This window comes from Artemia sp. Qi Xiang Cuo, chromosome 18, assembly GCF_049724085.1.
Source record: "Artemia sp. Qi Xiang Cuo chromosome 18, ASM4972408v1, whole genome shotgun sequence".
In the NCBI taxonomy this organism is placed as follows: Eukaryota; Metazoa; Arthropoda; class Branchiopoda; order Anostraca; family Artemiidae; genus Artemia; species Artemia sp. Qi Xiang Cuo.
In genome coordinates, this window is record NC_142811.1 from 683133 (window position 1) to 697262 (window position 14130).

At 34.5% G+C, this 14130-nt stretch overlaps 1 protein-coding gene across 1 annotated transcript in view; it reads left to right on the forward strand.

Annotated features, from left to right (window-relative positions):
* Positions 1-14130, forward strand: part of LOC148941102 (S-formylglutathione hydrolase) — a 70016-nt gene that overhangs the window by 38390 nt on the left and 17496 nt on the right. The window contains exon 3 of the mRNA XM_089104648.1: positions 8136-8322. Coding sequence (XP_088960774.1) covers positions 8136-8322 — 187 coding nt within the window. The remainder of the gene's footprint in view (positions 1-8135; positions 8323-14130) is intronic.

The following is a 14130-nucleotide window of genomic DNA, read 5'->3' on the forward strand; positions in this document are numbered from 1 at the left end:
GTGGCCACAAATCAAAAAGTGTGGCAATACTATAAATTATTAATTAATTATTGTGTGTGCAGGTTCAGAATAGTCCTTTTAGCTGTAGCCCATGACAAGAGGACCTGGAAACGTTATAAGGAGCTACCAGAAGGCAGCCCTGGTAAGCAAACCTTCAGAGTACAGGCAAAGTCATTTGATAATGGCATAAGAGGTATAAGGTGAACAGCAAAAATTTTTAGCTTATCAGATCTAAACTGTAAAGGGAGCCTTATACCAAAAGGACATTAGAGCTGAAAAAAGAGAGATTACAGACAAAAACGTTATAAAACTGTATCAAGTAGGCTACCAAAAATTCAAAAAGAATTAGAAGTCTCAAAAGTCTGAAAAGTTTGATAGCAAAATCACGCTGTGTGAACTATTGCCAAGGCCTTGTATAGAGGCTAATCACAGTTATCAGTTATAGTGCATAAATCTATTTGTTGGAGTTGCTTTTGTTTTGTAAATATTTTAATTGCAGTCAGGACTTATCATATGTCTTGACGGACTTAATTAAAAATTGTAAAAAGAAAAATATTGCAGTGATTAAATAAATTATTAGGGTACATAATTATTATTTGTTTTTATCAATTAAGTACCAACATAACTTTGGTTAATATATATATATATATATATATATATATATATATATATATATATATATATATATATATATATATATATATATATATATATATATATATATATATATATATATATATATATATATATATATATATATATATATATATATATAACCTAAACTATCCATGTAAATATAGTGAATTAAATGTTGAGTATTTGTGTTTTTTTATTTTTATATCATTCAAGAAGTATTCTGCATTAATACTTCATAAGCAATTAACAAAATAATAATTGGAATTAATTCCAATGCTAATCTATGCCGTGCATTATTTTTTTTTAATGCTTTAAGTTTTAAACAGTAGTTAAATATCCTATCTAGTTTTGCGAATTAAAAAACAATACTTGTGTAAGCTATTACACATTGCTTATATATATATATATATATACTATGTTTTAATTTACTTTAAGTTTTAACTAGTGATTTAATGTATATGTAAATGTTTGACTTCGAGTCAACGTATAAATAATTTTTATTGTGAAATAACCCGTTAAGTATTAAGTTTGAAAGAATAATCCAGCAAGAAACATAATGTTTCGATTTAAGCGGGATATTATTTTTGGAGTAATTAAAAGAGAGAAAAGTAAATAAAAGTAATTAAACTTTACAAAATTGAGTGTTTCATTTCTACTATATATGTAAAACTATATGCTTTTATATGTATTCTAATGTGAATATTTATTTTAGATACAGCCTTAGCTATTTTTTTTGGAAATCAAATTTTTGATTTCCAAAAAATTTACTAGAAAAAAAAACTAGGGTGATAAGCGTGATTGTTAAAGGGTATGTTGAACTAAATCGAAAGAAACTATGAGCATCTAGTCAGAGGCAACGCTGTAGCGTTGCCTATAGTAAAGGCCATACGGCTCCAATGTTTTATTATTTTTTTTCCCCAAAGGAGTTCATACGGAAGGGATGGTCGTAGAAACTTCAGAGGGGGCCCATTCGATTAGAAATTGAGAGTTCTAGTGCCCTTTTTAATAGTCGAAAATGATTTGAGGGCAACTAGCCGCCCCCCACGCCAATCATTCCCCCAAACTCATCCAATCAAAATTTTGGGATAGCCATTTTGTTCAGCGTAGTTGATTTCCAGATAGAAAATATATTTTTCAGGAGGACACTCCCCTACAACCCTCAGGGCAAGGGTTTTTAGTTATGCCCTGTGGGCATATAAGGTTTTTATAAAAGGCCTTGTCGTAGAAACTTCAAAACAGGCTCATTCGATTGGAAATTCAAAGGGCTAGTGCCCTTTTTAATAGTCGAAAGTGATTGGAGGGCAAATATCCCCCCCCCACGACCATCATTTCCCCAACCACATCCAATCAAAATTTTGAGATAGCCATTTTGTTCAGCGTAGTTGATTTTTACATAGAAAATATGTTTTTGAGGAGGACACTCCCCCACAACCCTCAGGGCAAGGGTTTTAAGTTATGACCTGGGAGCATATAAGATTTTTATAGAAGGCGTTGTCGTAGAAACTTCAAAAAGGCTCATTCGATTGTAAATTCAAAGGGATAGTGCCCTTTTAATAATCAAAAGTGGTTGGAGGGCAACTAGCCCCCCCCCACGCCCATCAGTCCCCCAAACACATCCAATCAAAATTTTGAGATAGCCATTTTGTTCAGCGTAGTTGAGTTCCAGATAGAAAATATTTTTTGAGGAGGAAAATCCCCAACAACCCTCAGGGCAAGGGGCTTAAGTTATGCCCTGGGGGCATATAAGGTTTCTATAGAAGGCGTTGTCGTAGAAACTTCAAAAAAGGCTCATTCGATTAGAAATTCAAAGGAATAGTGCTCTTTGTAATAGTCAACAGTGATTGGAGGGTAACTAGCCCCCCCCCCCAATGCCCATCATTCCCACAAACACATCCAATCACAATTTTGAGATAGCCATTTTGTTCAGCGTAGTTCATTTCCAGATAGAAAATATGTTTTTGAGGACACTTCCCCCCCCCAACCCTTAGGGCAAGGGGTTTAAGTTATGCCCTGGGGGCATATAGGGTTTTTATAGAAGGCGTTGTCGTAGAAACTTCAAAAGGCTCATTCGATCGGAAATTTAAAGGGCTAGTGCTCTTTAATAGTCTAAAGTAATTGGAGGGCAACTAGCCCCCCCCCCCCCACGCCCATCATTCCCCCAAACACATCCAATCAAAATTTTGAGATAGCCATTTTGTTCAGCGTAGTTGATTTCCACATAGAAAATATTTTTTTTGAGGAGGACACTCCCCCACAATCCTCAAGGCAAGGGTTTTAAGGTATACCCTGGGGGCATATAAGGTTTTTATAGAAGGTGGTGTTTTAGAAACTTTAAAAAAGGCTTATTCGATTGGAAATTCAAAGGGCGAGTCCCTTTTTAATAGTCGAAAGTGATTTGAGGGCAGCTAACCCCCCTCTCACGCCCATCTTTTCCCCAAAACACATCCAATCAAAATTTTTGAGACAGCCATTTTATCAAACGTAGTTTTAAGTTCTGGAAATTAGGTCCTTGAGGATGACAACTCCCCCACAGCCCTCAGGACAAATGTTTTAAGTTATTCCCTAGGGGCATATAAGGTTTTTTATCGAAAATATTGTTGTATAAACTTCATGGAGGACTCATTTGATTGGAAATTGAAAGTTCTAGTTCACTTTTTAAGCTTCATAGGATATTTAAAGGTAAACAGCCCCCCCCCCTAAACCCTATTTTCCCAATTGTATCCAATAAAAATTTTAAGATAGCTATTTAGTTAAAAATAGTTCAAAGATTATATAACAAAAATTCTGGCATTGACACAACGCACCAGGGCCCGGGGGCAGGCGTTATAAGTAATGCCCTGGGGGCATATATGGGTCTTATGGAAGGGATGCTCGTATTAACTGCAAAGAGGCATCATTTAATTGGAAATTGAAAGTTCTAGTTCCCTTTTTAAGAGTCAAAAGAGATTGTAGGGAACCTAGCCCCCCCCCTCCTCGCCCTTTTTTCCTCAAACCCATCCAATAAGAACTTTGAGATAGCTTTTTTTATAATAGCTCAAAGACCATATAACGAAAACTCAGGGGCCGACACAGCCCCCCAGGGCCCGGGGGCAGGTGTTGTAAGTTATGTCCTTGGGGAATATATGGTTCTTGTTGAAAGGATGCTCGTAAAAATTCAGAGATGGCTCATTTGATTGGAAATTGAAAGTTCTAGTTAAGTTTTTTCAAGTCAAAATATATTGGAGGGCAACTAGCCCCCCACGTCCCTTTTTGCCCAAATGCATCCAATACAAATTTTGAGATATACATTAAGTTAAAAATTTCTCAAAAGTCAGATAAACAAGCTCAGGTGTCGCCACAATCCCCCAGGGCCCGGGGGCAGGCGTTGTAAGTTATGCCCTGGGGAATATATTGTTCGTATGAGAGGGATGCTCGTATAAACTTCGGAGAGGGCTCATTTGATTGGATATTGAAGTCCAGCCCTTTTTAAGCGTCAAAAGTGATCAGAGGGCAACTGGCCCCCAAGCCCTTTTCCCCCCAAATACATCTGATAAAAAATTTGAGGGAATAATTTTTTTAGAAATAATTCAAATATTGTGTAATAAAGACGACTGAATTATGGTCATATAGTTAAAAAAAGACCAAATATTATATGAGATAAACACCTGTGTTAACAAAACCCCCCCCCCCAGGGCCGGGGTCGGCGTTGTAAGTATTGCTCTGGGGGCATATATGGTTCTTATGGAAGGTATAGTCGTATAAACTTCAGAGAGGATTCATTGAATGGGAATTAAAAGTTTTAGTTCATTTTCTTAGAGTGAAAAAGATCGGAGGGCAGCTAGCCCCTCCCGCCCTCCATGCCTTTGGGCGTATCGGATGGATAAATCCATCCGATAAAAATTTGAGGTGACCATTATGTTAAAAATAGTTCAAACATCAGATATCGAAACTCCAGGGTCGACACAACCTCCGAGGGCCGAGGGACAGGCGTTGTAATTTATACTCTGGAGATTTATATGGTTTTTATAGAAGGGATACTCGTATAAACTTCAGAGAAGGCTCATTTAATTGAAAATAGAAAGTGCTAGTTCACTTTTAAAGAGTCAAAATAGATCGAAGCTTAATCTAGTCCCCCCACGCCCTTTTTCACCAAGCCCATCCGATAAATATTTTGAAATAGCAAATTTGTTAAAAATAGTTCAAACATCAGATAATAAAAACTCTGAGGTTGACAAAAACCCATTTTTTCAACCTGATATTGTTTACATTGATATTAGTTCTGATACTTTGATGAATATTTGATTTTTTTTTAAAGTTTGATTTTGGAATAAGGAATTTTTAAAAACTCGAAATTTTTTGTATCAAAAACGAACAAAAATTCATTAAAAAAAAATTTTCGAAAAAATAAGTTTTTCAAAGAAAAGTAAAGGCAATTTTAAACTTAACCTCAGCAGATACAAATACCTTTTAAAATTCAAACTCAAAACGACCAGAAAATACTGTTAAACAATAAATGAAACCCAAAACGAACAGAAATTAAATAAACAATCATAGCAAAAACACAAAACAAGTAATAATATAAATGAATAAATAGATCTTAAAGCGAGCAATGCTTAGATTGAATATGAAAATCAAGCTTAGGCCTAAGACGAAAAAAATATTTTCCTAATGAAGTACAAATGAAACTTAAAACGAACTGAAATTAAATAAAAAATCAATGCAAACAAACATACAATAGATATTAATGTAAATTAATAAATAAATCTTAAGACGAATGAAACTTAAATTGAATATGTAAATTCATCCTGAAACAAACAAAAATCACGACAAACGAGAGTTTGGGTATAATCTCCTTCTTTTACTGTAAAAGTCTAAAGCCTACTGTGTCATTAGCGCTTTACTGAAAACTATATGTGTCTTGAACAGTCTTGGAAAGTATTAACAACATCAAATTAAATATTTGATATATAATGATATTAGTTGTTGAAAGATCCATCTGTTCAATAATTTATTTCGCTGTAATTATATTTTTATTTTCAATGTTGTAGGAACTGGAAAAGAAAATATTTGTAATATAATCCGTTTTCAGTTAGGCGCCAATGACGCAGTAGGTTTTTGGTTTTTATTTACAGTTAGGAAAGGAGGCAGAATCCAAACACTTGTTTGTAGTGAAACTATATTCGTCTTTAACAACTTTAAAAAGAGCTAATAAATTAAACTGAATGTTTGATGTATAATGATATTAATTGCTGAAAGCTCATCAGTTCAAAATATTACTATAATTTTAAAGTTTATTTTCAGAGATAAGTACAAAAGAAAATATTTGTCACAAAATGACGCAGTAGGCTTTAGACTTATACAGTGAGAGAAGGAGGTCATACCCAAATTCTTGTTGTGGTGATTTTTGTTTGTTTCAAGCTTGATTTGTATATTCAATTTAAGTTTCACTCGTTTTATGATTTATTTATTAATTTACATTAATATCTATTAATATAAATTAATTTACATTAATTAGACAGAAACGTCTGAGGGTATTAAGCTGAAACTTTCAGGGCATGTTTAGAAGGGCTTGGAGGGCAAATGACCTCGTTATCCTAGTGGTTTACATACGAGATTTATTATTGGGAAGGGGGAATGTTTGATCCTGGGTGTGTCAGAAAGGCTAAGGGTATTAAGGTGAAACTTCAGGGAATATTGGGGGGTTGCTAAACAAAATCAAAAGACACTACGTGCATCCAGGTTATCAAAAGGCCGTATCTGTAATATCTTAGGAGTTGCTAAGGGTATTAACTTGAAACTTTCGGACCACTATTGTCACAAGTGCTGGGACTGTGACTATTTGCGGCTATGACTGTTTGTGACTGCCCTAGCTACCCCGCAACCTCTTAGGTCACTTAAAAAGGGCACTAGAACTTTTAATTTCCGTTCGAAGGGTCCATTAAATATCTCTCTATGATATTCTGGTAACCCACTAGCCCTGGACCCCTGGTAAAAAAAAAAAGAAGGGAGATATATTAGTGCTACCTATGCAAAAAAGTAGTTTTCCTTGTTGTACAAGGTGGGGGACTGTAATTATCGTATACAAGATTTTTGACCATTCTGGCTCCAATGGTACAATTTTTCGATGCTATATGATTTTCGAGGGATCTGAGGCAATTCGAAATCATCATAAATTTGTTTTTGCAATACCATTTTACTTTTAAGATTAATCGAAGTTACCATTCCTGAATCAGTATCAGACAGTTTTTTCTCATTAGGCACTTTATTTTTCTTTTCTTTTCAAAACGTGTTTTTTCAATTTTGGAATACTATGGGCTGGGGTTCGCTCTTTACTAGGTTGCAGCTACTGCTGCAACCATGATCATAAAATATCCGTTTTTGTTCAGGTCTGAAGGTCTAATAACTATGCATCAGGGGATGCTATGCCCCCCACAGCCTCTGGGGACAAGGTTGCAAATTATGGAGTCCGCCTAATGTTTACGAACAGGATTTATCATTGGGAACGGGGGAATGTTTGATCTGATTCTTGGTATGCCAAAAAAGGCTATGGGTTTTAAGGTGAAACTTTAGGGACTTTTTGGGGGATTGATGCTAAACAAAATCGAAAGACGCTTTTTGAATCCATGTTATCAAAAGGGTATATCTGCAATATCTTAGGAACCTCTAAGGGTATTAATTTGAAACTTTCGGGACCACTATTACTACCACTGCTTGGACCGCAATCACAACTATTTGTGACTGTGAATACTTGCGACTGTGACAGTCTGTGAGTGCTAGTGGAACTGTTTATGATTGCAAATACGAATGCAGCTCGGCTCGGCTGCTGCTGTGGCTACTTGCGATTGCAACTACTTTTGACACCGACTGCGACAGATTGCGACCGCGAATGCGACAACTCTCGACTGCAACTGCTACAGTTTTCGACTATGACTATTAGTACTGCTAGGACCACTGCAATTGTGACTCTGATTGCAACTTCTACTACTACAACTTGAACCGTTGAATTAATCAAAAAATTTTAACCGCATCCTGCTTGTAAAAATGGCATAGTGCATCCAGGTTGTCAAAAGGCTTATCTGTAATATTCCATGAAAGGCTAAGGTTATTAAGTTGAAAATTTCAGGGAATGTGGAGGGGGATTTTATACTAAATCATAAGACACTAGATGCATTCAAGTTGTCAATAGGACGTATCTGGATATATCTATTGATTTCAGAAACGCCTATGGGTTCAGAAACTTTCAAACTTGATTATTATTATTTATTTATTTTTTAATAATCAGAACTTAATATTTTCATTAGTAGTTTGTGATTTCGTAAAATATTTTGTTGTAATGTTTCTTCTTTTTCTCTCCAAATATTAACACCAATCGCTGAATTTTTTAAATCATCTGATGCGCAAGTCGCATAATTCTGACTTTAATTTGATCTGTGACATGCTTTCTTTTACTTATTTCCCCGCCTGTGTCAAAAGAACTAAGGTCTTAACTTTTGCGTTATTTGTTTCTGTCCTGTTTCTAGGAGGCTTGAATATTGAAGGAGAAGATGATAGTTGGGATTTCGGTAGCGGTGCTGGATTTTATGTTGATGCAACTGTAGATAAATGGAAGAAATACCGCATGTACTCTTTTGTTACGGAGGAACTATCAGAGGTTGTTGCAAAAAATTTCCCTGCTGATACCTCAAGAATGTCAATAATGGGTCATAGGTAGGCCATTTCTCAGCTTTTAATCTATATTAAGTTCGTTTTAATTGACATTGGAATAAGTTTCGTAAAGATTCTACAGATAAGGAATCTTATACAGAAGTTTGAGAATATATTTTGCTCTGTTTTTATTTCACCTATAAGACGATTAGAATAGAACATGGTCTCCCTAACAGTAGGTCTTAGACGGTTGGAAGAAACTACGCATTTCCTGTAACGGGTATTGAATCAGTGCTAAATTGACCTTAAATAATGGATCAGCGTTCAGCTTTGATTTTATTACTGCTATCCCTCTCATATCATGGTCAAAAAATTTGCCCTAAAAATGTCATTTTTACGAAACGTCAAAAAATTACCAAAACTTTTTTACCCAAAAAATGATTTAGCTGTTATTCAGCAATTAACACAAGCTACAACACTGATTAAGAGGGGATTTATGTCTAATACTTACTCGGCACAAGTAGAGGAGGGGGTGCTACTCCCATTGCCAACCCCTGCTGCCACCGACAACTTTTTTTATCACCATATATTGGCCCGAGAACCACGGGGTGTATGGTTTTTGTCAGTGAGAATTTGAAAAAAAGGACTTTTTTCAAATTTATGTATTTTTTCTTGGATTGATATGTGTTTTGGTCGTGTTATTTTATTTTTTTCATGGATGTTTAATTGTTTTTGTCAGTGAGAATTTGAAAAACATGAATTTTGTCGCATTTATGTATGTTTTCATGGATGGTTATGTGTGTGGGTCGATTTATTTTATGTTTTTAATGGATGTTTTATGGTTTTTGTCAGTGAGAATTTGAAAAACATGAATTTTGTCGCATTTATGGTTGTTTTCATGGATGGATATGTGTGTTGTTCGATTTATTTGATGTTTTTCTCGGATGTCAACATCAAATTATGGATGTTTTATGGTTTTTGTCAGTGAGAATTTGAAAAACATGAATTTTCTCACATTTATGTCTGTTTTCATGGATGTTTAATGGTTTTTGTCAGTGAGAATTTGAAAAACAGGGACTTTGTCACATTTATGTATGTCAACAGCAATTCATGTCTGTTTAATGGTTTTTGTCAGTGAGAATTTGAAAAACAGGAATTTGCCAAATGTTATGACTTTCCCGGAAACAGTTAGATCACGTGTTTCCTTCTCAGCCAATCATCGAGTCGGATACATCTCCCTTCTCAGCCAATCAGAGACGTGCTTACATATGATTTTCCCCATTACATAACAATTCACCCTTGAGATTTCATATATAACGGACATGCACTGTGATTAAATTATCAGAAAGTATTTTGACGCTGTGTAAACAACAATGGATAAATTTGATGTATATATATATACATATATATATATATATATATATATATATATATATATATATATTCCACCGGGCTCCCAAAGGACCAATCGGTCCTCAAGTGCCCCCCAGACCCCCAAAGGCCCTCCCTGTGCCCCAAAGGCCCTCCACCGGTCCTCAAATCTCCACCAGGCACCCAAAGGCCCTCCCGGCGCCCCAAAGGCCCACCCAGACCCCCAAATGCCATCCCCGGGCCCCCAAAGGCCCATCGAGTTCCCAAAAGACCAAAAGGGTCCCAAAGGCCCTCCACCGGTCCCCAAATGTCCCCCAGGCTCCCAACTGGCCCCCCGGACCCCCAAAGGCCCTCCCTCGGCACCCAAAGGTCCACCGGGTTCCCAAAGGACCAATCAGTCCTCAAGTGCCCCCCAAACCCCCAAAGGCCCACCCGGTGCCCCAAAGGCCCACCACCGGTCTCCAAATGTCCCCCAGGCCCCCCAAGGACCTCCGGGCACCCCAAAGGCCCACCCAGACCCCCAAATGCCATCTCCGGACTCCAAAGCCCATCCCAGTAGTGTTTGGTTGTGGTTTACCTTGTCACAGTTACATTTTCTTGATTTTTCAAAGTTCATTCTGAATTTCTTTCGTTGAAATGCAAGAGTTGGAATATTTCAGTAGCGTTCGGTTGTGGTTTACCTTGTCACAGTTACATTTTCTTGATTTTTCAAAGTTCATTCTGAATTTCATTCATTGAAATGCAAGTGTTGGAATATTTCAGAAGTGTTTGGTTGTGGTTTACCTTGTCACAGTTATATTTTCTTAATTTTTCAAAGTTCATTTTGAATTTCTTTCGTTGAAATGCAAGAGTTGGAATATTTCAGTAGGGTATTGTCGTGGTTTACCTTGTCACAGTTACATTTTTCTTGATTTTTCAAAGTTCATTCTGAATTTCTTTTGTTGAAATGCAAGAGTTGGAATATTTCATTAGAATTCGGTTGTGGTTTACCATATCAAAGTTACATTTTCTTGATTTTTAAAAGCTCATTTTGAATTTCATTTGTTGAAATGCAAGAGTTGGAATATTTCAGTAGTGTTTGGTTGTGGTTTACCTTGTCACAGTTACATTTTCTTGATTTTTCAAGGTTCAATTGAATTTCTTTCATTGAAATGCAAGAGTTGGACTATTTCAGTAGTGTTTGGTTGTGGTTTACCTTGTCACAGTTAAATTTTCTTGATTTTTCAAAGTTCATTTTGAATTTCTTTCGTTGAAATGCAATAGTTGGAATATTTCAGTAGTGTTTGGTTGTGGTTTACTTTGTCACAGTTACATTTTCTTGATTTTTCAAAGTTCATTTGAATTTCTTTTGTTGAAATGCAAGAGTTGGACTATTTCAGTAGAGTTAGGTTGTGGTTTACCTTGTCAAAGTTACATTTTCTTGATTTTTCAAAGCTCAGTTGGAAGGTCCGTGTTTGAACAGCATTCTATTTACTATTTCATTTGTGTTGGCTCTTTGATTACCTTTCAAATTTTACATTTCTTGATTTATCAAGGTTAAATTCGAATTTAAGTCGGTGTAATGCACTAGTTTAACTCTGTAAGATGTTGGTTGGGATGATGTAAATTGCCAAAGTTAAATTTTCTTGATTTTTCAAAGCTAATTTTGAATTTCTTTCATTGAAATGCAAGAGTTGGAATATTTCAGTAGTGTTTGGTTGTGGTTTACCTTGTCAAAGTTAAATTTTCTTTATTTTTCAAAGTTCATTTTAATTTCTTTTGTTGAAATGCAAGAGTTGGACTATTTCAGTAGCGTTTGGTTGTGGTTTACCTTGTCATAGTTACATTTTCTTGATTTTTCAAAGTTCATTTTGAATTTCCTTTGTTGAAAAGCAAGAGTTGGACTATTTCAGTAGTGTTTGCTTATGGTTTACCTTGTCACAGTTACATTTTCATGATTTTTCAAAGCTCATTTTGAATTTCTTTCGTTGAAATGCAAGAGTTGGACTATTTCAGTAGTGTTTGGTTGTGGTTTACCTTGTCACAGTTACATTTTCATGATTTTTCAAAGTTCATTTTGAATTTCTTTCGTTGAAATGCAAGAGTTGGAATATTTCAGTAGTGTTTACTTATGGTTTACCTTGTCACAGTTACTTTTTCTTGATTTTTCAAAGTTCATTTTGAATTTCTTTCGTTGAAATGCAAGAGTTGGAATATTTCAGTAGTGCTTGCTTATGGTTCACATTGTCACAGTTAAATATTAATGATTTTTCAAAGGCCATTTCAAATTTCTTTCATTGAAGAGAAAAAGTTAGAAAAGTTCAGTGGTGTTCGGTTCTGGTATAATATGTACCAGTTACATTTTACCGCATTTTGAATGCTCATTTGAATTTCTATCGTTGAAATGCAAGAGTTGGAATATTTCAGGAATGTTTGGTCACTGATTACCTTGTCAAAGTTAAATTTTCATGATTTTTCAAAGTTCAGTTTGAATTTCTTCCGTTGAATTGCAAGAGTTGGAATATTTCAGTAGTGTTTTGTCATGGTTTAACTTATCAAAGTTACATTCTCTTGATTCTCCATAGTTCATTTTTAATTTCTTGTGTTGAAATGCAAGAGTTCGAATATCTCAGTAGAGTTCGGTTACGGTTTACCTTGTCACAGTTAAATTTTCTTGATTTTTCAAAGTTCATTTTTAATTTCCTATGTTGAAATGCAAGAGTTGGACTATTTCAGTAGTGGTTGGTTGTGGTTCACCTTGTCACAGTTAAATTTTCTTGATTTTTCAATGTTCATTTTAATTTATTTCGTTGAAATGGAAGACTTGGAATATTTCAGTAGTGTTTGGTTGTGGTTTACCTTGTCATAGTTACATTTTCTTGATTTCTCAAAGTTCATTTTGAATTTCTTTCGTTGAAATGCAATAGTTGGAATATTTCAGTAGCGTTCGGTTGTGGTTTAACTTGTCACAGTTACATTTTCTTGATTTTTCAAAGTTCATTTGAATATATTTTGTTGAAATGCAAGTGTTGGAATATTTCAGTAGCGTTCGGTTGTGGTTTACCTTGTCACAATTACATTTTCTTGATTTTTCAAAGTTCATTTTGAATTTCTTTCGTTGAAAAGCAAGAGTTGGAATATTTCAGTAGTGTTTGGCTGTGTTTTACCTTGTCACAGTTACATTTTCTTGATTTTTCAAAGTTCATTTGAATTTCTTTCATTGAAATGCAAGAGATGGAATATTTCATAAGTGTTTGGTCGTGGTTTACCTTATCACAGTTAAATTATCATTATTTTTCAAAGTTCATTTTGAATTTATTTAGTTGAAATGAAAGAGTTGTAATATTTCAGTTGTGTTTGCTTTTGGTTTACCTTTGTCACAGTTACATTTTCATTATTTTTCAAAGATCATTTTGAATTTCTTTCGTTGAAAAGCAAGAGTTTGAATATCTCAGTAGTGTTTGCTTATGGTTTACCTTGTCAAATTTATATTTTCTTGATTTTTCAAAGTTCATTTTAATATATTTAGTTGAAATGCAAGAGTTTGAATATATCAGTAGTGTTTAGTTATGGTTTAACTTGTCACAGTTACATTTTCTTCATTTTTCAAATTTCATTTCAAATTTATTTCTTTGAAAAGAAAGAGTTGGACTATTTCAGTGGTGTTTGGTTATGGTTTACCTTGTCACAGTTAAATTTTCTTGATTATTCAAAGTTCATTTTGAATTTCTTTCGTTGTAGTGCAAGAGTTGGACTATTTCAGTAATGTTTTGTTATGGTTTACCTTGTCACAGTTACATTTCCTGATTTTTCAAAGTTCATTTTGAATTTATTTCGTTGAAATTCAAAAGTTGGACTATTTCAGTAGTGTCTGGTTATTGTTGACCTTTTCACATTTAATAGTTCCTGATTGTTCTAAGTTAAGTTCGAATTTCTTTAGTTGAAAAGCAAGAGATCGACTATTTCACTAGTGTTTGGATATGGTTTACATTGTCACAGTTACATTTTCTTGATTTTTAATTTTGAATTGCTTTCGTTGAAATGCAAGAGTTGGAATATTTCAGTAGTGTTTGGTTATGGTTTACCTTGTCACAGTTACATTTTCTTGATTTTTCAAAGTTCATTTTGAATTTCTTTCGTTGAAATGCAAGAGTTGGAATATTTCAGTAGCGTTTGGTTGTGGTTTAACTTTACAGTGTTACATTTTCTCTATTTTTTCATATTCCTTTTTTAATTTTGGTTGTTGAAATGTAATATTTGTACTATTTATGTAGGGTTATTTAGATCTTTAACTAGAAAAAGTTACATTTTCATTTTTATTATATTTTCATAATAAAGTTCTTTCATTTAAATGAAAGAGTTGGAATATTTCAGTAGTGTTTGGTTGTGGTTTACCTTGTCACATTTACATTTTCTTGATTTTTCAAAGTTCATTTTGAATTTCTTTCGTTGAAATGCAAGAGTTGGACAATTTCACTAGTGTTTGGTTGTGGTTTACCTTGTCACAATTACATTTTCTTG